The sequence below is a fragment of the Haliotis cracherodii genome, unplaced genomic scaffold (genome assembly GCF_022045235.1).
Source record: "Haliotis cracherodii isolate W230 unplaced genomic scaffold, xgHalCrac1.p SCAF_17, whole genome shotgun sequence".
Classification (NCBI taxonomy): Eukaryota; Metazoa; Mollusca; class Gastropoda; order Lepetellida; family Haliotidae; genus Haliotis; species Haliotis cracherodii.
This window is the reverse complement of record NW_027266272.1, coordinates 29,062,865-29,087,038: the sequence shown is the minus strand read 5'-3', so window position 1 is coordinate 29,087,038 and position 24,174 is coordinate 29,062,865. Positions and strand designations below refer to the sequence as shown.

The 24,174-nt window shown below is 40.1% G+C and overlaps 1 protein-coding gene across 1 annotated transcript; it reads right to left on the bottom strand.

Annotated features, from left to right (window-relative positions):
• Positions 1 to 9,889: 9,889 nt before the first annotated feature.
• On the bottom strand, positions 9,890 to 23,985 carry LOC139465041 (RISC-loading complex subunit tarbp2-like). The gene is made up of 8 exons (XM_071246734.1): positions 23,939 to 23,985; positions 22,017 to 22,179; positions 20,431 to 20,524; positions 18,544 to 18,716; positions 17,984 to 18,117; positions 15,913 to 16,056; positions 15,370 to 15,481; positions 9,890 to 14,788 (listed from the first exon to the last, which is right to left on the bottom strand). Exons 2-8 carry the CDS (start codon positions 22,177 to 22,179, stop codon positions 14,652 to 14,654), a joined length of 957 nt encoding a protein of 318 aa, XP_071102835.1. The 5' UTR covers positions 23,939 to 23,985; the 3' UTR covers positions 9,890 to 14,651.
• Positions 23,986 to 24,174: the final 189 nt, after the last annotated feature.

Here is a 24,174-nt window from a genome sequence, read left to right as displayed (position 1 = left end):
TTTATATTTACCTAAATACCACAGTATGACATCCCAGACCTTGGTCAAAGTGAACTGGTCAAACATTGGTTTAAAGCCACTGTATGACATCACAGACCTTGGTCAAAGTGAAATGGTCATACATTGGTTTAAAGTCACAGTATGATATCCCAGACCTTGGTCAAAGTGAATTGGTCAAACATTGGTTTCAAGCCTTTTTTCTTCTTCGCTCTCAATATAGTCTATGTCAGAAGTCTTTGGTCTTTATTCGATCCGACTTGGCCTGGGCGGTCAAAATCAACTTATATGTCACCAGTATACCATCAAGCGTGTTTGGATATATAGAATAGTATCATTTCTACTTAAATACACCTTTATAAGGTCATACTTTCTTGTATTTTAAGCAAGCATGTTGGTTAACGTAAAACCCTCTACACTCTCAACATGTTCTCTATATCATGTCGGAAGCGTGTGTTCGGTCCGACTTGGACCGGGCGGTTAAAATGAACTTAAACTTCACAGATCTATCATGAAAAGTGTAACGCTATTAAGAGGATTAAAATATATAAGTCAGATACCACTTTTATATTGGCCCGCATTTAGGTAGATATGATAATATCCTATGTATCGCAATGCGTTCAATGATGCATCTGTAATGACATTTCTGATAGAAGCTATGTTGAGAGTATAGAGGGAGCAAGGCTTGACAACATGTTTGCTTTAAACACCTCGATCTGTGACATTGTGGAGTCCAATAAAGATGTAATACTATTACACATATCCAGACACTTTCCATGATACATATGTTATGTGTTTTAGGTTTTTTTCAACCGCTAGGGCCAAGTCGAACTGAACGAAGACCAAACACTTCTTACATACTTAGAATAGAAATTAGGACGCCTTTTCTGAAAGTGACCCTTGACCCTCTTGGTGCCCCTTGAAGGGGCGGATCGAGGATTTAAAAAAAGTAGGTTTCCACTTGGGCCATAACTTCAGCAGAGGGGTCCTTACCCAAAGGCCAACCCCCCAAATCACTATCACGGTATGTCAACCACTATTAATAAGTTTACTTTAACAACTAAATCAACATGTTATCATGGTAGGATATGAGCATACAAAATGTCATCAGATGTGACAAAAAGGGGGCTAGACACCCCCAGACCCCCACCCCCTTTATGGAGCCCCCCCTCTGCACTTGTGTTTTGCACTTCGTTTTTGAAACCGTTGGGCTAGTTCATATTCACCTTTCATGGTTGTAAATTGACTGTAAATACTTATTTATATCTTCCATAAATAAGGGATTGAAACTTAATGTCTTGATATTTTGGTTTGGTCACAAGCATTATCAAATCATATATTTCTATGTCCATGAACTTATTTAGACAAACTTATCGATACATGTTTGAAGTCTCGCTTCACTCATTCATATCCCAGATCTTGACAAATGTAATTTTTAAATATTCCACCATATTTGTTGCCAAGTTTTTGGTAAAGGCCGGGATTTCAAAGGGAAGAGTATTGAGCTTCAGCATCATTATCAGCAGCAGCAGCAGCAGCAGCAGCAGTTTCATGAGGACCCAGCTAAATAGTAAACTTAGATCTTCTGCATAACCCCCTTTATAATCTTGTAATCCTCAGTACATGTATTTTTAGTCAGTTTATGTTGTACTGTTATTTATGTATTCAGTTAATTCACACTTTTACATATTCACGACGAGGCTACAGTATCGGCCAGAATCCACCGTCAGGATACAGCCGGAAGATTTCATTTACTTACTTACTCGCCTCAGACTATATGATGGCGCCTCCAGCTTAATTGCTGGTAAACGCAGTGTCCACGTTTGCGTTCTAGATGGGACACAGGACCACTACTCGAGCATTGCATTGCGATTTTGCATGGCGGTACGAGTGACCAAGGGATGTTTGGTAACTGTTGGGGGCCCGACCATCGTGGGTTCGAATCTTAAACTCGCCTTTGATTTGACTCTTGTTCTGTCCGCGATATTCCCGTGCTCGTGGGTTCCACCCAAATGGTAAATGTCTACGACCTACATCACTTGGAATTTCTCCCACATTGTGCTTGCTGATATGACTTAAATGCTGTTCAAAGCAGCGTAAAACCACTAATTCACTCATTGGCATAAGTGGAATACTGTTCAAGGCGGAGTCAATCCCAACTCAGTCACTCCGTTACGCATCCTCGAATATAAGCTCTGTAAGGGGGAAAATCATGCTTGTCATTTCTGTACGATCTTAATCAAATCCAGCATTCAGCAGTACTACCAATCATGGATTGAATTTGGGTCATGGATTTATCTAGTCCTGCTCAAAGGCCGATATCCGGCTCCAAGGCTGCAGAAAACGTCAGTAAAATTTCCGAATTCATGTTAATATAGTTATTACTTGTGTTATGGTTTTGTAGAGGTAACTTGTATATCACTGACAACATGGTTAATAAAGTGGTACAGACATTAATGCTTAGATTTACATTATCACACTGAATGAAGTGTTAACATATTTCCGAATTAAGGTAGAAAATCAAGACAACCTTACATAGGTAACTTATCACTGATTCGTGATTGCTTAAATTAAGTAATCACAAAAGTGGAATCCTTGTTCGAAAGGACCAAAATGCGTAACTCAAAATATATCATTTGGAATGTATAATATTAACAGCGTACTTCTCTGAGGTACCAAAAGGTACAACACATGCGAAAGGTCCGAAAAGTTTTAAAGCGTCCAAAATTGCCAAAAAACACAATCACGTACAAAAACCACGTACAAGATGTCTAAGACTCTAAGCGTCCATCTAGACACGGAACACACTCCTCAACACTCCACACACACGTGACAGGAAGACTCGGACTGGGTCGGGGTGTCGTCATCGTCGAGGTTGATATCGACGAAGTGAGGGGTATGACGGAGGACTGAGTCAGAGAAGGGGGCAGAGTCGGGGGAAGAGGTGGGAAGGAAGGGTAAATCTGACAGGGGTTAAAAGATTGGTTTATGGAAAACTTGCTACTTTTGACATTAAAGATGGTATCGTATGAATCACAAGACCATGTAACTAAACTTCTATACTAACAAACTCGCAGACTGTACTAAGACTCGCTCATCAACAGATCGGTATACAGCGCGCGAGCGAGATCACATTCACCATGAATTTGGAGCGCTGAAGAGCTCGGTTCCAAATTAAAATAGGAGATATCTATCTACTTTACAGTGGAACTACATCAAATTTCAAACCACAATATGCTTATCTCCTAATTGGAACACGGCAACAACAAAACTTCGAACCTTTTCATCATAAGACAAAGGCAAACAAAATTAAAAAGGGGAAAAGTGTTCCAAAGAACTGAACTTGTGCCTTTCGTTAATAGTGATATATTTGTAATTTTTAGATCTTGTGTTTCCAAGGCAATGACTTCTTTCAAATGTCGGAAGGGTTCGTTTAAAATATGTTATTTTCATAAATCAATGTATATCCACTAGGCAGCTGGTGAAGGGGTGCCTTTTGCTATTTAGGAATTCAAATGCGTCGGTTTTTTAACTTCCCTATCTTACCTGAGGTAGAGTTTAGTCCAGAGCCAAATCTTATAAATCTTATAGATCACCAGTTTACCATGTATGTCTATTTATTTGTTTGTTGTTTAACGCCGCACTCAGCAATATGACGGCGGTCTGTAAATAATCGAGTCTGGACCAGACAATCCAGTGATTGACATATATTTTCTGTGGCCCTACGCAAATTCAATGATGGCATATTTAAGACAGTTTCGAAAATGTATCTGTGAACATAAGTTGTTAAGATAAATATTAGCTGAGATCGTTTCGAAAAAACAGACCCTCATGTGGCGTAATACTATTGACCAATACCGAGTCATGCATCGGCAGACCTTTTTAAAGAAATTAAAAAGAGGAATTACAGACATGACATGACTTTATTGCATTTAATACATAACAAATGTTTACCATATTCTGTAACATGATAGATACTGTACACTGTACACAACAGACAATGGATGTACATAGCAGATAATACCCGTACAGAACAAACAATCGACGTACACTATACACAACAATGTGTACACTCAAGTGTTTATACTGTACACAACAGACAATCGATGTGTACACAACGCTATGCAAGATAAGTCACGGAGTGTCAGCTTAATGTGGGAGGAAAGTCCGAAATGACGCAGGTTTCAGTCGTTTACCACTTTGGTGAAACCAAAGGGTACGGGTATGGTACTGACAATCCTAGAAACATAATCAGGACTAACCGTGATTCGAACTCACGATCATAGGTTTCTGGCGTGCCCAAGGGGCGCTACTCTGCACAGCAAATGGCCACCCGTGCCCCAACAGTTTTAGTACGATGTGGCATCCATGCTAGAAATGATGCTAAGGCGTAACTGAACAATCTCAGAGTGGATGCCAAACAAACATCTGATCTAGTGTGGACACACCTGGCGCCGACAGTGTATCATTGCACGATCTGGCCACTGTGCACAGATGCAACCCTTGTCCCGTTTCCAGGGGAAAATAGATCACCAGTTTACCATATATGACAATCGGAGTACACTAACAGACAATGGAGTGAGTGAGATACGTTTCAGGCGCCGCTTTGAACAGTTTTCAAGATAAGTCACGGAGTGTCAGCTTAATGTGGGAGGAAAGTCCGAAATGACGCAGGTTTCAGTCGTTTACCACTTTGGTGAAACCAAAGGGTACGGGTATGGTACTGACAATCCTAGAAACATAATCAGGGCTAACCGTGATTCGAACTCACGATCATAGGTTTCTGGCGTGCCCAAGGGGCGCTACTCTGCACAGCAAATGGCCACCCGTGCCCCCACAGACAATGGTGTACACAAGAGATAATGACTTACTTTGCACACAAAAGACAATCGGCGAGCACTGTACACTGTACTCATCAGGTATAAAACAAACAGCGCATGTACACTGTACTCTGTACGTAGACTGTATATGGACATATACTGTAGTCGATAGACACTGAATGTACACTTTGCACAGAAGGCAATGTGGTAGTGCGCCTTACGGAAGATAACCATTGGACAATTGTATTCAACTTCTATGTACATGTAAGCCAATCTCATCAAAATCAGATCTTTTACCCCGATACATACCTCTCTACGTGAAGATCTGGGAACACTTTCATAGTGGTAACATCTGAGCAAACTATGATTGCCTAACCTAAATAAAGGATGCGTGGGTTCTTGAGCCAATTAGATGTCAGCTGTCTAAGACGATTTGACCTTATTTCTTTACCACTTCTATTCGGAAATTTCAATCTAGAGGCCGCCACAAGGGTTTACATTTTGGTGTGATGCCATAGCCCTCAGAAGCAATAATAACATACCAACACAATATAATAGCGAGGATTTAATTTTTCAGCATTCTGAACTCCTCGCCAGCATTTCGAAGTCTTATATATTCATGCAGAAAAGTATCGTATCGGAGATCTGATTTCAATGAAACGGATTTAATGCCCGGAATCGAGTTTGGTTTCAGGCATCGTCAATCCTTCAAGTGATTGTACATACAGGACGTTGTGTATACATACCCCCGAAGTATAGCCAATGACGATGGGTTTAACGCCGCATTGAACAGTACATGTCTTCCATATCACGGCTTATTGTGAGAGGAATACTATAAGACTATTCTAAATAACCCTTCATGGTACAGATAATTTACGTCTGGGCACCAGTTATTAATTCCTTTCTAAAAAGCCATATAACGATTCCCCGTCCATTGCGAAAAACAAGACACTGTTAGTTGTATCTAAGCCTGTTCCTGCCCCTGTTTCTGCTGGTGTCTCCGCCCAATAAAGCTGTGCGTATGTTTTCACAGGTGGAATTCTCTTTCTCTTGGTTCTTGGGTGTTTTTTTCTTGTTCTTGTTCTTGTTCTTTTTCTTGTTCTGTGTTGTAACGGCATACTGGTCCTCAATGTCATCCCCCCTCTTTTTCTTCTGAACCACAGCTACAGGGACGCCTTCGTAGTGGCGGAAGTCCATCCGTGGGGAAATCTTCCTGACCTCGACCTTGTCCTCCTCCTTGTCCTCGACCTTGATCTCGTTCTCGTGAATGATGGCATCAATTTGCCTAGTAACGTCACAAGCCTCGCTGTCCACAGCATTAGCCTCTTCTTCCGGAACCTCAAGCACGTATTCATAGTCCTTCTTCTTGTTGAGGAGATGCTTGTTCGGGACACCCCTTCGTTTCACCTTGACCTTCTCGTTCTGACTGACCCTTGTTCCCTTTTTACAGTGTTCGGGGACAATTTGATCATCCATTCTATACGCCGCTCGTTCGAAAGCACAAGGGGCCTCGTAGAGAAAACCGCCTACCTCGTTATCGAGGCAGGAGAGGTCGAAATGAGGTTCGACCGTAACGTCATGTTCAGGTTTAGCTAGTACAGCTTTGTGTCTCACTAAGGGCGTAAAGAAACAGAATTGTGTAGGAGACGGGTCTGAAGGTTGGCTATTGCAATACTCCTGCTCAAACCGACCAAGTTGACACTTCAGTATCTTACATTTGGAGAGGGTAGAATAGGTTTCGAAGGTGTAGGTATACTTGTCCTTGGTTTTGAAGTCAGAGCGTGGTCTGAACGTAAACTTTGCTCTTTTCGGCATATACTTTTGTTTAATCTGTCCGTCCTGTGATAGGATAGAAATGTCGGCATTAGTTTCACTTGTATTGGATTCATTAATCGAGTAATTCATTGAGTTATTCAATGAGTCATTCATCGGGTAATTCATTGAATAATTAGTTTCAGTTGGTTCTTTGTTGAAGCTATTCGCCATTGTGAACTTCGGCTCTACTTTGGCCCATACATTCTTCTTAGGTTTAGCCTGAAATTTAAATAAGCGGTTCTCCTCAGGGGAGCCTTCCCTGCCTGATTGTGGCGGCGGTGCATTTGTATGAACCACATCTTTAGCCTCAGACGGGGGAACTCGCAGCATCTGATTGCACTGATCAGGCTTACCAATACAAGATATCTTGGTAGGGGACCTCAGAGGCTGATTACCCTTCTTTGCAGTAGAAGTACTTTCTTGACTTGTCGATTTTCTGGCATTCTTTCCAAAGACATCTTCTGGATGGAGGCTGTCGTTCACATCGCGCCCACTCCATTCATCGACATCGTCATCTGGAAGCGGAATATCTGCTTCCTTCTTCACATTTGGAAGATGCCCTTTGTTACCATCGGCGGTATGTCGTAATAGTTCCAAAAGTTTCTTACCAGGACCAACAGGCAGCCCCCAATCAGGAACTAAACCCTTTAAAGGTCTATCAAAGAACAGCATCGGTTGTGGGACATATGAGCTGCCGGAGTTGACTGTCACTTGACCGGAAGCTCCTGTTGAGTCCGATGTAGTAAAACTGAGGTCCGACTCGCTCAGTTCAGATTCGCTGGCAATATTGCTGACAGAGGTATACATATCAGTGTCGTCGTGGTTTTCATCAGGGCGTTGTTGGTGGGCCTCTTGATCATTAAGCGGGAATTCACTAGCATCAAAGTTGACACACAGTGAATCGTTTACGTCTTCAGACTCAGGTTTACCTGCCCCGTCATGGCAGTCATCCCAAGTGGGATACGGTAGCAAACACTGAAACGTGCACTTGTCATGTTCATTTTCAAAGTTCACATCGACGTCCTGTGACGAAGCTGATGTTATAACATCATACGTTGTTTTGGTGCCCGCACATGACGACTGAGATTCACATGCGTTGACATCAGCATCACATTCATAATCAACTTCCCTTACCCGTAATCCAAAGAGTCTTCGAAAAAACTGTGACAACATTCTCAGATATTGGCGCACTTCTTCATATAACAAATCAAAATATCGCATAATCCTCCCAGAATCTGTGACTCTATCCATAATCGAAGCCGCCCTGGTTAGATTATGGCGCTCTGCTGTTTTGGGCAGAGCTTCCCTCTTCATCGACAAAAACACATGTCAGTTTGTCTCGACTTGTGACGTCACACTATTGTTATGAAATTGTGACGTCATACCAAGCAACGACGACTCTAGTAATCGGTATCTTCCGTGAACGCTATGATAACGTCATTTTGGAAAGCCAAATATTTTAATGACGTGGCATATGTGCATTGTCGTATGAACTCCATGTATATAACAGATATGAGGAGTATCGCCTTCGAAGTATATACATTTTAATCGGTTGACAACCTTGCAGGTTTAGGAGCACTCTCTTATCCAGAGTTCCATGCGACCAGCCTTGTAACTCATCACCACTCGCCCCTTTCCTGAACTTGCTTTTCGGCTTGTACCGGAATAACACGAGTTGGTCACGAATCCCTAGTACTAAGCCATCACTGCGCCGGGGTGTGGTTTAGGGGAGTTGCTAGGCAGTCTTTGTGCAACCCTCTTTGTAAGATATTCACTGATGAAATACTGTATTTATCTGAAGTTGTAAAATCATATCTTTCTCGTTTAAAATAACTACTTTCAATCTGCTTCACGGACTCTGTGGTTTTGAGAGTAAGGTCAAGAAGATCATTTGACAAAATGTATAACAGTTGCATTTTTTCCCAATGTGTGTCTGTATGTGTGTGTCTGTGTCTGCTTGTACTAGTCCTGACTAATGCCGATTTTATAGTGCTAGCCCACTGAGATACAATGCTGCAGTTTAACATGGATACCCCATTCAGACACAGTATCCTGATTCCGAACGGACCAGTCCTTGTTTTAGCCCCTTTAATGACAGGCAGAATAACAGCAAGTACCATATTTTAACTTCTTTTGGAATGACTCGCGCAGGTTATCAAACCATCGACATTCTGCTCTCCACCCACTGCGCCACGGAGGTTGTTTATTCATTTTAAAAAATCAGTACTATACTTCATAAAACATCTAATTTACAAAAGAAAAGTCAATTGAACAAAATTCTACATGTGCATAAAAAAATAACAAAATGACGCTGCATTTGTTTTGTCAAGACTGCTCGAATGATGCATGTTGCTTTGCACTTGCATAGCCAAAGCCATGGTACACGACATGGAGTGCGTAAAAGGAAATGTCTTCAAGTTCTTTACACTTGAGAGATATGGAGGGAAACCAGCTATTAGTTTAAATAAGGTTTATTACCAAACTGCCCTAACTCAGGGGCTTTCATACCAACAGGTCTACGGTATGATAAGTAGAACATATATATATGAGCCTTTTCACACAAAAACCGTGCGTACGAATACATCAATAACCTACATGTCGATAAAACAAATGGCTGCCGATCACCGATCTGATCTGTATACCATCCAGGGTCCTTGATACAGGGTGTTAACGGTTTTACAGCAATGTTTACAGTATTTACTTTTGCCAAACAAGACCTTGTGTCTGTTTCTGAGATACTTGTAGTGGACAGACTGTGGGATTTTATGGAAGAAAAAAAAGTTGTCCAAGAACATTCTTGAAAAAATAATGCTTCAGTGTGTTGAAAAACAAATAATTTGTCTGCCAAAAAAATAACATTTTTGCAAAGTATTTGTCTTTAAAAAATATTCAGGCTCATCATTTTTATTAAAGAAATAGCTGCTTGTTGTTTAACCGTTTATGTCAGCTCAGCAATATCAAAGCTATATGATGCTTGGCCTTGGCCTGTAAATAATCATGTCTGGACCGACAATTCAGGGATTGATATTATGAGCAATGATCTACGCCATCCAGTAAGAAACCAACAATCAACCCAGTCAGTTAGCCACCCATTCTGATAAACTGTTCTATCAAGTTGCATCTTACAACCAGTATGGGTTGCGGTGGACCTATTCTAACCCAGAATCCCCACTGGGTGAGTTTGGCAGTGAATGACAGAATGTAATTTATAAGAATCACACAAACAAGAGCTTTGGATTCATTTATTTTATTGACACATAATTAAGATTGCCCACATACAAGACGTGTGCTTCAAAAGAGTGTACATGTACAAAATTTGATCCACAATTGGCAGTTCCATACATTAAAAGATTAAAAAATCAAAACAAAAAAAGACTAAAATCTCCTAGCTAGTCCCAGGATACCTCATAACCTCACTGGTATTAAATAGTAAGAATTGGTTATAACACATAACACACATCTTCAACCCCATGGCATGACCTGCATGTGACAGTACATAGATAGGTAGATATATGTATATATACAATGAAAGAACTACTCTCTTTCATTGCATATTTCACAAGTTCATTTCAGTCTGGAGAAGTAGACTGGTAGATATGTGTATATATCTCCCAGCCCTGAATGCGGACACTAAACAATCACATACCCTGCTGCACAGCTGTAAGAAGTAATCAATTTCATTGTAAATGTCACTAGTACATTTCAATCTGGTGAAGTAGATCGGTTGGTATCGGTATATCCCCCAGCAGTGGACAATAAACAGTCACATACCCTACCCTGCTGCAGAGCTGTCAGAAGTAATCAATTTCATTGGATATTTCACAAGTTCATTTCAGTCTTCACATGTGTATATGTATATACAAATATTTGAAAGATTTGATAAACATGTTAATTTTATGGAGTGATATGATACATGCAGAGGAAAGTGGAAATTAGAATGACGCTTAATGCTGGCGACATGAAGCGAAGATCAGTCCAAGTACCATAAGTATGTGAATTACAGGGGAACTAGACCTCTGCAAACTGACCCAGTAAGTTGGAATCAAGTCTCTTAAAACCCATTTTTTCAGTCAGATTACAGAAAAAAATAGCATGTACATCATTCTTACAGTAAATGATTGTCCTACTGACAGAGACACTGTCTCCAATTCACCCAGCACAAATTACAATGTCTGCACTGGAAATGGTGCGCCCAATCATGGTACAGTCTTCCTCCAATTGTGCAATGCTTGTACCGGTAATCAACATTTGGTCAACACTTCTTAGGTGTGCTGTTATTGTTATAAAATTAATTTTGTTGAAATATTTAGTCAAAATGTATATATTATTAATGCAAAACTTATGGCTGAAACACTGGCATTGAGACTCACTCACTCACTCAATTTTAATTAATTTGTTGCAGAAAATACTGGAAAAATATTAATTTTAAGGAAAAATGTTGCAGGGAACAAGAAACGGTTTGGCTCCTCAGGTATTCCGGTATTCATTTAGTGTTGTGAAACAAACTGAATGCTGTCATGCAAGGATGTTATGTTCTGTTATTTAGGCTAGGAGAACCTGAGGGCCAGGAAAACATGTTTTTCATCATTGTAAAGGTCATTTAAAACATTGAAAATATTTTTTTGAGTTAACACTAAAATTGTTGTCTGGTAAAATATTTCTCATTTCATGATTAGTATTGAGAATGTCCAGATTATCCTGATTTTAACAGGAAGAGTTATCTTTCCCTTGCCTAATCTGAGGCTGCTGACAAGATTTGAGGTGACCTGAACATTTTCATAATATGCGACTGCGTATGCTTATGACACCAGTCTGAGACACAAGGAGTTGGTGTCACACCTTGTATACATCTGTGGATTCTATCCTGGGTGTTTGGTGTGACGAACCAACGCTTACTCAATTTGGTATCTCATTTCATCAGCCTGCTAGGAAATAAGCATCTAGTGAGAAGTTAATTTCCTCATGGTCTTACATTAATCCATTTGTGTTACAATATAGCCATTGCAATATGATTGATTGTCCTAGGCGATTGAACATATATTTGTAAACTCAGCTCCATCAATGCAATTACAAAGCTAACCCTCAAGTGAGTGGAGAGACGACCGTCTGCCTTGTACTGACCTAGTTGTGTGCTGGCAGCTCATGGGGTGACAGGACACAACACATCCACAGCAGGACATTCACACAACACACAACACACAACACGTACTGTATTGTCATATAACTTGAGGAAGAGAAAGTGCAAAGTTCCATCTATTCGATGTTTGATGTGCAATCCTACCGCTAAATAAAAGAATTCTTCATGGTTTCTTCAGCTGCATGCTTCAATGACTGGCTATACGGTAAATGCTGAAAGAGCAAGCTGGTGATGCCGACAGGGTAAGCTGATAGATGTCAACAGGGCAAGCTAATAGATGATGACAGGGCAAGCTGATAGATGTTGACCAGGAAAGCTGGTTGATGTTGACAGGGCAAGCTGATAGATGTCAACAGGGCAAGCTAATAGATGATGACAGGGCAAGCTGATAGATGTTGACCAGGAAAGCTGGTAGATGTTGACATGGCAAGCTGATAGATGTCGACAGGGCAAGCTGATAGATGTTGACAGGGCAAGCTGATAGATGTTGACCAGGAAAGCTGGTAGATGCTACAAGCTGCCAACAACTCCAGCAGCACCCAACTCCCATGAAGCAGAACTGAGATAATGCCCATACACACAAAAAGTTTTGACACAATGCATTGTGGAATCTATCGTTGCTACTGCTAACAGGGTACAGAGGAAGAGATACATATCTGGCAGTGAGATAGACCAGCCCCATGTTGCTGTACGACAGATTCATGTAATATTCAGTAAGAAACTATCACATTTTCCATTTCCATCTTCAGGACAGACAGCTGGAGTAAGTCCCACTGTTAGCAGTATTTCATTTAGGCCACTAAAAGTGTTTCTCCTATTTCATCCCCACAATAGGGTAGGTAGGTTTGGTTGTTTACTTTCAAAACATTGCAGTATATCACAAAGCGTTAACATACTCTTATGAAAATGGCAGAAAGTATTGAAAATCGAGTGATCTACCCCTTAGCTCATCCACCAACATTGCCAATGCCTGTCAATTTAGAACAGATAATAGAATGGAATACAATCTGTTTGTGATGCAATCGTTCCTGAGTATACTGGCCAGGCATCGTCTTTGTTTACAGTTTACATGATACTGCCGTGTTTCAAGCTCGGCATTGGCTGAGGAACTCTGCTGTCTGCTTACCTGCTGACAGTTTTATTAAAAAAAAACATCCTTTCAGATAGAGACAATTTCTGCGAATTGCACTTGGTTAAAAAAATAACATAAAATAGAAAAAAGTATTGCCTAATCTGTGTCCAAAGACAAGATCAATAATCCCCTATATCTGTTGGCCATACTGACAAGCACCTGTTGTGCGTGGGTCTGTTGTACACCTGGGGCAGGCGGTAAATGCAGCCATCTGGTTTTAAACAATGTCACACAATAACACATAGCCACAGAAAAATGCTTTGAAACCTTTGGTGAATCAAAACCCTAAAAACCATTGATCTGGTGACTAAGGTGAATAGAGATAAATGCCAAGTACAACACAGCTTCTTTCAATGGGATATGTGAGATACAGGACCAAATAGAAATAAGTCAATTCTGTCTAGCACTGAGAATAGTCAGCAGAGGTTGTCTAGAGTGAGAGAGAGATGCGATGTGGTTTGTTTGCTGTTCAATGCTGCACTCTGGACCAGACAATTGTGATTGATGTCATGAGAAGACATGCATCAACCAAGTCAGCAAGCCTGACCACCCGATGCCATTAGTCACCTCTTACGACAAACATAGTCGCCTTAAGGCTGAAGACCTTTTCTAACCCGGATTTTACGCTACTTTGAACAGTATTTCAGTTATATCATGGATTGACAGCTTAATCTGAGAAGAAAGTTAATTTATATTGATGCAAATTTGATTTGAAACAATGATGCACTCACAATATTCCAGCTACATCACAATGGCCTGTAAATCATCCAGTGAATTAGTGAGTGAGTTGTGTTTAACGCCGCTTTTAACAGTATTACAGTTATATCGCAGCGTGTCAGCTTTATGTGGGAGGAAAGCCCGAATAGATGCAGGTCTCAGACGTTTACCACTTCAGTGAAACCCACGAGCACGGGAATGGTGCTGACAAACCTAGAAACATAATCAGGGTGAACCAACAATCATAGGTTTCTGGCGTGCCCAAGGGACGCAACTCTGCACAGCGAATCGCAGCGCCTTAGATGACTGGGTCACCCGTGCTCCCTGTAAATCATCCAGACTGGACCAGACAATCTAGTGATTGATATGTGCAACAACCAACACTGTCTGTGTACACTGACACACAATCAACAGTCACTGAGCCTTACACCTTTAATCACCTCTTCTAAGCAGTATCGGTTGCCTTGTCTAACCTGGCATCCCCAATGTGCCCTATACATGGAGCCCTACACACAAAGCCCTATACACTAAGGGTGAAACGATACAGCAAGGTAGCGATACAATACATAGGTCGTGATACACATATTTACGTCAAATCAAGTGGAAACTTAGCGATAATAAATATACCAGAGCAGGTTCAAAAGGAAAAGCTAGCTGTAGATACATGTTCGTAGCGGCCATGTTTAGTATTGAACTTGAAACACTAACTACAACACATTTTTGCAATATTTCACTGACAAAATCGCTGGGGGGTCATAAAACGAGTAGCAAAAAAGATATTTTAACAATTGTATCATCTTGTATCAATATGAAAAAAAATATCATGTATCATATCCCCACATGAAAACTCACGATGCATCGGTGTATCGTTTCACCCCTACTATACACAGAGTTCAAATTGTAGAATCAGTGCTTCATCAAATTCAAATATTTGTATTTGGCCTGATCACAAAAACTTGTTTATAAGTTACTACAACAGTCCTCCAAATTCTACTTAATAAAGTGAGGCTATGTTATTTCCTGGGGTCCATGGTTACGACTTTGTCATTATCTTTAGGTACTGCAGTGCATTGTGGGCCGCATTAGCATGAGCTTCGTCTAGTGTGGGTCCGGAGCCGTGGCAGACCGCTACTGGCATTGTGGACAGCTGGACAAGACACTGGTGTAGGCCTGCAAGTAGACAATACCACACCATACATCACACATGAAGATCTTCACACACCAGAAAGAGTGTTCCTAAACATGCTGAATCACATTATAAAAATTGTATTTCTCAAACATTGCGTTATATTGCTCATTTTTGATGCACTAATGCAAAAATATTTCTTGGGTTGGTCTTATTAACAACGTAAATGGCAAAGCAGACAACAGGCATTTGACCCTAGCACTTTACTGCCTTTTGTACATGTCAAAACAATTTGACATCCTAATATAATTTTCATAAAGTTCAAGATATGCATGATATGAGACCTGGTAGTTTATAGGTGAAATGAAATAACCTATATTCAATTATGTTTCCCCTTTCTAAGTCAAATTTTTGTAGAGAGTTTACACTTATTTGAAGATAAAGAAGGGACAAAGAGTGTTACAACAGGAATGATCTGTATTTGAATTCCAACACTCAGCTTCCTCTGGAACATGTGACAGAACTTCACAAACAAGGTCAGCCTGTCTGTACAGAGCCGGGAATAACAGCCTGTCAAACTTCCACACCCACATCTTCCTTAGATGTAAACATGCAGGGCACTTACCTGATACACTAATCTCTTTTATATCAAAATACTGGACTTCGAAGCGCTGGACCTCAGCAATCTCCTGTAGCATCTGACAGAAGTTGGTGGAGGGTGCGTTGAGAGATTTACCCTGAAACAGAGTGGATACTGAGTAGGGGAGTCACACCTGCAGCACCTCTAACGACTGGATCGTCAAGGGGCCCACGCTCAAATGATAATGTTTTAATATTCTCTTCAGTGATCAAGTTCTCATCTACAAAGTTTCATAATTATCTTTCTCTCTGCTTCTGTTCAAGTCTCACACTCTTCTACCTTTGCTACAGCCAATGTGACAACTGTGTTCAGAGTGGGATTTGGCCTAATGACATCAATGTATATGATACATAATACCATATTGTACCATGTGTGCACTGGGTATACTCGGGGGCTGAGAATGAAATGTGAGTGTACTCTGATACAAGGACCATGTAGTCAAAACGTAGCACCATTCTTCAATTGTAAATCTGCAAAGACTGAGACAATCCGCAACAGACTTGAATACTACACATAACAGAAACATACCTGCAGATCTTTGATTTGTTTGCCCCCTGATTTCATTATTTTCTCATAGAACTTCTGTATCTCCATCGCCTGCTGTGGCGTGGTGACAGGCAGCTTCTTCTTGCCCTCCTTCAGGGCTGTGTACGACGACTTCGGCTCGAAGGTCTGATATGAAAAATACACAAAGTAAAGTACAATGGACCTGTTTGTTATTCATCACCAACAGTCGACACCTTCAAGTTGTATGAACATGGATATCATATATATACAAACGGTTTGTGTTTTTGTTGTTCATTTCAAAAGAAATCAGCGGTCTGTAAATAATCAAGTCTTGACAGACAATCCAGTGTTTAATTTTATGAGTAATGATCAATGCGACGGGGTGCGATGACACGCTATCAACCAAGTCAATGAGTCTGACCACCAGATCAATTAAGTTGCCTCATATGGCAAGCATAGGTTGCTGGGGACCAATCCTAACCCTGAATACCCACAGGGTTAACTCTATATGGGTCTTTCTAGTACTGTGAACATGGGTGTACCTATGAACATGTAACAGTGAACATGTGTGTAACTGTGAACATGGTGCCCCTGTGAACATGGTGTACCCATAAACATGTTTGTAACTGAACATGGTGTACCTATGAACATGTGTGTAACTGAACATGGGTGTACCTATGAACATGTAACAGTGAACATGTGTGTAACTGTGAACATGGTATACCTGTGAACATGGTGTACCCATAAACGTGTGTAACTGAACATGGGTGTACCTATGAACATGTAACTGTGAACATGTGTGTAACTGTGAACATGTGTGTAACTGTGAACATGGTGTACCTATAAACATGTGTGTAACTGTATACATGTGTGTAACTGTATACATGTGTGTAACTGTCAGCATGGTGCCCCTGTGAACATGGTATACCTGCGAACATGGTGTACCCATAAACATGTGTGTAACTGAACATGGTTTTCCTATGAACATGTGTGTAACTGTCAACATGGTGTACCTGTGAACATGTGTGTAACTGTGTACATGAGTGTAACTGTGAACATGGTGTAACTGTGAACATGGCATAAATATAAACATGGTGTACCTATGAACATGTGTGTAACTGTGAACATAGCATACCTATAAACATGGTGTACCTATGAACATGTGTGTAACTCTGAACATGGTGTACCTGTGAACATGTGTGTAACTGTATACATGTGAGTACCTGTGAACATGTGTGTAACTGTGAACATGTGTGTAACTGTATTCATGTGTGTAACTGTGAACATAGTGTACCTATGAACATGTGTATACCTGTGAACATGGTGTACCTGTGAACATGGTGTACCTATGAACATGGTGTACCTGTGAACATGGTGTACCTGTGAACATGGTGTACCTATGAACATGGTGTACCTGAACATGTGTGTAACTGTATACACGTGTGTTACTGTGAACATGGTGTACCTATGAACATGGTGTACCTATGAACATGTGTGTAACTGTGAACATGGTGTACCTGAACATGTGTGTAACTGTATACATGTGTGTTACTGTGAACATGGTGTACCTATGAACATGTGTGTACCTGTGAACATGGTGTACCTATGAACATGTGTATACCTGTGAACATGGTGTACCTAAACATGTGTGTAACTGCATACATGTGTGTTACTGTGAACATGGTGTACCTATGAACATGTGTGTACCTGTGAACATGGTGTACCTATGAACATGTGTGTAACTGTGAACACGATGTACCTAAACATGTGTGTAACTGTATACATGTGTGTTACTGTGAACATGGTGCACCTATAAACATGGTGTACCTATGAACATGTGTGTAACTGTGAACATGGTGTACCTTCGAACATGGTGTACTTATGAACATGTGTGTTACTGCATCAAGTGTGTTCCTGGGTACATGTGTGTTACTGCATCAAGTGTGTTCCTGGGTACATGTGTGTTACTGCATCAAGTGTGTTCCTGGGTACATGTGTGTTACTGCATCAAGTGTGTTCCTGGGTACATGTGTGTTACTGCATCAAGTGTGTTGCTGGGTACATGTGTGTTTCTGCATCATTGTGTACCCACCAGTGGTATTTCATCCTCCTCCTCGGAGTCCTCGATGGTGGCGGGCTGCTCCCCATCTGTTGTCAGGGTCTTGATATGCTGCATCATTGCCTGAGCTGCATTACGCTTGGCTGTTTTCTTTGATCTCCCCGTACCTGCACACAGGCAAATAAATTCATTACATCCTTAAATTTTGGGGTGAAAGGCGTTACAGATCCACAGGATTTCCTTCCCAAAAAGTAATTAAATGACAGCTCCAGCTGCCACATGAACAGCAACACTACCATGGTGAAACAAAAGAACACACAAGCGAGACCAGGGCCCACTTGCACAAAGCAATCTTAGCGCTATGATGATCTTAACTCCCATACTTTAACATAGGCTTACAGTAGTCTTAGCGCTAAGATCGCTTTGTGCAAGTGGGCCCAGATCAAGATCAATTCCTGTACATACTATATGTGTTACTGTTTATATTCAATTTCTTTTGCAACAAAATAGAAACGTCTGTCAAAGTGAAATTGGTACTAAAGCCTAGTTAGCATTATGGTTCCCACGGTCACATGACAACAGCAACTAATTACCTCTTTCCTGGAATTTCCCAAGCTTGACAAGACAAACAAACTCGCGAGCATGTGGTGGTCCCTGCTCACTAGTGAACTCATAAACTGGTGGTTTGATCAGTTTCTTCTGTGTGAACTCCTGAAGTTCCCCGATTGGATTCCCCGGACCAAGGTCCTCTCCAGAGTCAGAGACACTGAGAAAAACAGAACAACATGCAGTCAAGTAGGGATGTTGATAATGCAGTATGATGTCAGTGGGAAAGGGGGATCAACATGGCGTTGCAGATTATTGCAATGTAGTGACGTGCATTCATGTGTGTGTGACACCGTGATATAACTGGAATAATGTAAAAAGCGGCGTTAAACCCAACTCACACACTCACTCACTCATGTGTGTGTGTGGCTGCTTGTAGCAGTCCAGACTCAAGCTGGATATGTAACCTACATGGATACTATGTACAGTTTAATATGAACAATGTAATATGGATACCCTACTCATGGCTAGTCCTTGTTTTACTCCCCTAATCACAAGGGCCAGGCAGGGCAACTAGTATCATCATTTAATGTCTTTTGGTGTGATCGAACCAACAACCTTCTAGACTCTCACAGGCAGCTTGGGTTGCATACTCCTCAGGGATTTGAGAATGAAATACAAGTGAACACAATTAGGTGCTAGTAGCACCGTGCTACAGACACGTTCTAACCTGGGATCGCCAGAGGTTCCCGATGTAGTCCCCTCTTACGACTAGGAACAAAGTGTTACAGACACGTTCTAACCTGGGATCGCCAGAGGTTCCCGATGTAGTCCCCTCTTACGACTAGGAACAAAGTGTTACAGACACGTTCTAACCTGGGATCGCCAGAGGTTCCCGATGTAGTCCCCTCTTACGACTAGGAACAAAGTGTTACAGACACGTTCTAACCTGGGATCGCCAGAGGTTCCCGATGTAGTCCCCTCTTACAACTAGGAACAAAGTGTTACAGACACGTTCTACCCTGGGATCGCCAGAGGTTCCCAATGTATTCACCTCTTACAACTAGGAACAAAGTGTTACAGACACGTTCTACCCTGGGATCGCCAGAGGTTCCCGATGTATTCACCTCTTACAACTAGGAACAAAGTGTTACAGACACGTTCTAACCTGGGATCGCCAGAGGTTCCCGATGTAGTCACCTCTTATGACTAGGAACAAAGTGTTACAGACACGTTCTAACCTGGGATCTCCAGAGGTTCCCGATGTATTCACCTCTTACAACTAGGAACAAAGTGTTACAGACACGTTCTACCCTGGGATCGCCAGAGGTTCCCAATGTATTCACCTCTTACAACTAGGAACAAAGTGTTACAGACACGTTCTAACCTGGGATCGCCAGAGGTTCCCAATGTATTCACCTCTTACAACTAGGAACAAAGTGTTACAGACACGTTCTACCCTGGGATCGCCAGAGGTTCCCGATGTATTCACCTCTTACAACTAGGAACAAAGTGTTACAGACACGTTCTAACCTGGGATCGCCAGAGGTTCCCGATGTATTCACCTCTTACAACTAGGAACAAAGTGTTACAGACACGTTCTAACCTGGGATCGCCAGAGGTTCCCGATGTAGTCACCTCTTACAACTAGGAACAAAGTGTTACAGACACGCTCTAACCTGGGATCGCCAGAGGTTCCCGATGTAGTCACCTCTTACAACTAGGAACAAAGTGTTACAGACACGTTCTAACCTGGGATCGCCAGAGGTTCCCGATGTAGTCACCTCTTGAAACTAGGAACCAAGTGCTACAGACACGTTCTAACCTGGGATCGCCAGAGGTTCCCAATGTAGTCACCTCTTACGACCAGCAACAGGATGCTGTGGACAAGTACTAAATATTGGAATATGAAATCACAAAGTGTATAAACTAACTCATTTTCTTCTGGTGTCTGGCCATTGGACACACCAAGAATCTGGTTGAGGGCAGTCTGGGCAGCTGCATGTTTGGCTTTCTTCTTGCTGGAACCTTCAACATACAACATACAGCATATACATCATATGAACATACAACATACAGCATATATACATCATATGAACATACAACATACAGGATATACATCATATGAACATACAACATACAGCATATACATCATATGAACATACAACATACAGCATATATACATCATATGAACATACAACATACAGCATATATACATCATATGAACATACAACATACAGCATATACTACATATGAACATACAACATACAGCATATACATCATATGAACATACAACATACAGCATATATACATCATATGAACATACAGCATATACATCATATGAACATACAACATACAGCATATACATCATATGAACATACAACATACAGCATATACATCATATGAACATACAACATACAGCATATACATCATATGAACATACAACATACAGCATATATACATCATATGAACATACAACATACAGCATATATACATCATATGAACATACAACATACAGCATATATACATCATATGAACATACAACATACAGCATATACATCATATGAACATACAACATACAGCATATACATCATATGAACATACAACATACAGCATATATACATCATATGAACATGCAACATACAGCATATATACATCATATGAACATACAACATACAGCATATACATCATATGAACATACAACATACAGCATATATACATGTTCATATGAACATACAACATACAGCATATACATCATATGAACATACAACATACAGCATATACGTCATATGAACATACAACATACAGCATATACGTCATATGAACATACAACATACAGCATATACATCATATGAACATACAACATACTGCATATACATCATATGAACATACAACATATACATCATATGAACATACAACATACAGCATATACATCATATGAACATACAACATACAGCATATACATCATATGAACATACAACATACAGCATATACATCATATGAACATACAACATACAGCACATACAAAATATTTTGGTATCAACTGAAATGTTTACTATTGTTCTTACAATCATTCACATTAAAATCAAATCTTTTACTTTGTTTCAGTACTTCTCATTATTAAGATCTTAACTTGGGTACAGAAATGCATGCATTAAATGAAAAACTTAAATGCATAAAATCAGCATGCGTAAAAACGCCTGTCATGCTTTTTCAGCATGCGTACAACAGAGCTAATTTCCAAAACACAATTACAAGCTAATTTACTTTCCAAGTCAAGTCCTTTAGTTAGAACCATTATATACATCTAAAACATTGTTTTATTTTTTTTTAAATCTCAATGATGTTAGCTCATTTTGGAAAAAACCCAAACGATTGATGAATAGATGAGTGAAAAAATATTGGTTACCCAATGAAAAATGTAATAACCCAATTAAGACAGAACCCTTCAAGTAAACACTCAAGTGCTCAAAAACTTATCTGGAGCTCTTAGTGTTAAAGACGAAGAAGTGATAGAAACCTTTTCCTGTGGCAACGACATCACCCACTGTCACCCTCATCAAGAAGGTTGGTTCATGAACAGCGCCCTCATTGGCTATTAGGTCGTACTGTGGAGTTATCCCCCTTTTGGTACATAATTCTTGGAGGAAGCTAATCGGGGTCTTTCCTGGAGGCACAGTCATCTGAAAATCATCATCAGTATCAACATGTTAACACCATGTTTGTTGCTTAATTCATAAGATATTTCATTTATAGAATTTAGATATCAAACATATTAAAAGGCATTATCCACCATTCTCAGTTCATAAGTCTTTGTCACACACATGTATGATGGTTCCAGATATTGTTTTGAGCCACTGCAACAGAGTTACAACTAAACTCAAAAGTTTTACTAGCCCGGGAAAAGATAAAATGTCCTTGTAATGTTAAAAAAATGGGGAAATCTGAACTAGCCTGCAGGAATTTGCACTAGCCCGGGGCTAATGGGCTAGTATTAAGTTCTAAGTCTGCTGTTATGCAGGTAAAACACATGTAGAAAACTCTGCCATGATGAACTAACATTGTTGCTGTCATTGTGCAGCTGCACAGGTAGGTGACTACAAATGGAATCTGGTCTAAGACATATATACTTGCATATTTCTGTTTGCTGGATCAAACTGCATTCAATGTCAACATTTTGCTCATATCTTATCCATATGCAAAACTTCTTTGATAGTCTTGTCAAGTGTTATACTTGTCATGTGAAAATGGTACTTCAAAACAGAATGTTTACTTGCCCAATATCTATTTAACCAGTATTACTTTTAGCCAAGCAGATCTGCACTGAAATGTTAATTTAGGGAGGGAAATAAGTACAACCTCTCAGACCTTTCTTAGAGATTTCCTGATTTTCAGTTTATTTACTGGACGCTCTCTGAATCCACATGACTCTCAACGGATGCAACTGTCACCAATGGTGTCTTGATCAGTTTACCATCGAAATGTACCCTGGGTACAAAATGATACATGAAGTTGTACCCAGATTTTCATTGCCATAACCATGGTAACATTTTGTATCCAAACCTGGAAGCTAAGTAGAAGCAGACTTTCATCTTTTGCAATTGAAAGTACATGATATAATATGTTTACAGAGGTTGTGTTTCCAAATGCATTTTATAGCACAAAAAGGGTACTTCTCAATTGGTTTAGAAAGCTAAAGGTCTTTATCAACAGCTACATATTCAGAAAATCTCAAGTCCCTTTCCAATTAAATCAGCTCAGGAAAATGTTGATTTACTATTTAAATAGACAGAAAGTTCTGCTTGGGAATTCTGGCAGGAGTGGTCATGTTATTCGGTGCCATACACCGATTGTGTATATACTTTCACAAATGTGAGTACAGTTCAATGTGGGTACAAAACAATACAGTAAATCTGGGTACAACTTGATATATCGTTCCATATTGAGGGAACATTTCAATGGTAAACATGGTAAACAAACCATGAGAGATCCTATCAGCTCAACTATCAGTAAAAGATTTAAGAATAAGCAGAGGAATAACAGAGGTGAACACGCAACACGAGTCTCAAAAGGCCATCTCAGTCTCATTGTCTTGCTAATATTTTACTGCAACCTTTAATTAATGAATGTACTGCAGGAGTCATACTCTTTACACAAAGGGTATACAATATTTACAACATTTATTTAAAAAATGCCTCAGAAATGGTCACATAACGAATTCTACACAAACAGGTACACTGTTCTAACCAGTGTCGGCAGTGAAACCACAAAAAGAATCACGACTCAAGGCATGCAGAGTAGGTCATTTCAATTCAGTGAAAGATTATACTTATTGGATGAAGACTAAATACCCTCATTTTGAAAATGAGAATTCATAAGAATATAATGCGTACGATTTAGAAGACTATCTGCTATTAAATGCATCAATAAACATAATTTTACATTAAATTTCACCAAAGTTCTTCCTTCGATCACACCGCAAACCGGAAATATAAGTTTACATGTCGGTTATCGTTAAGCAGATTGTTATATATTATGTTGAAGATTTCTCCTTATTATTTTCAAAATACGCCTTTTCAATATACAATTTAAGTCACTATTATATCAAACCTGAAACTTTATTGGTTTTTTTATATGTCGTAAATATACGGTCCGATTTACGTGCTGTATTAAAATTC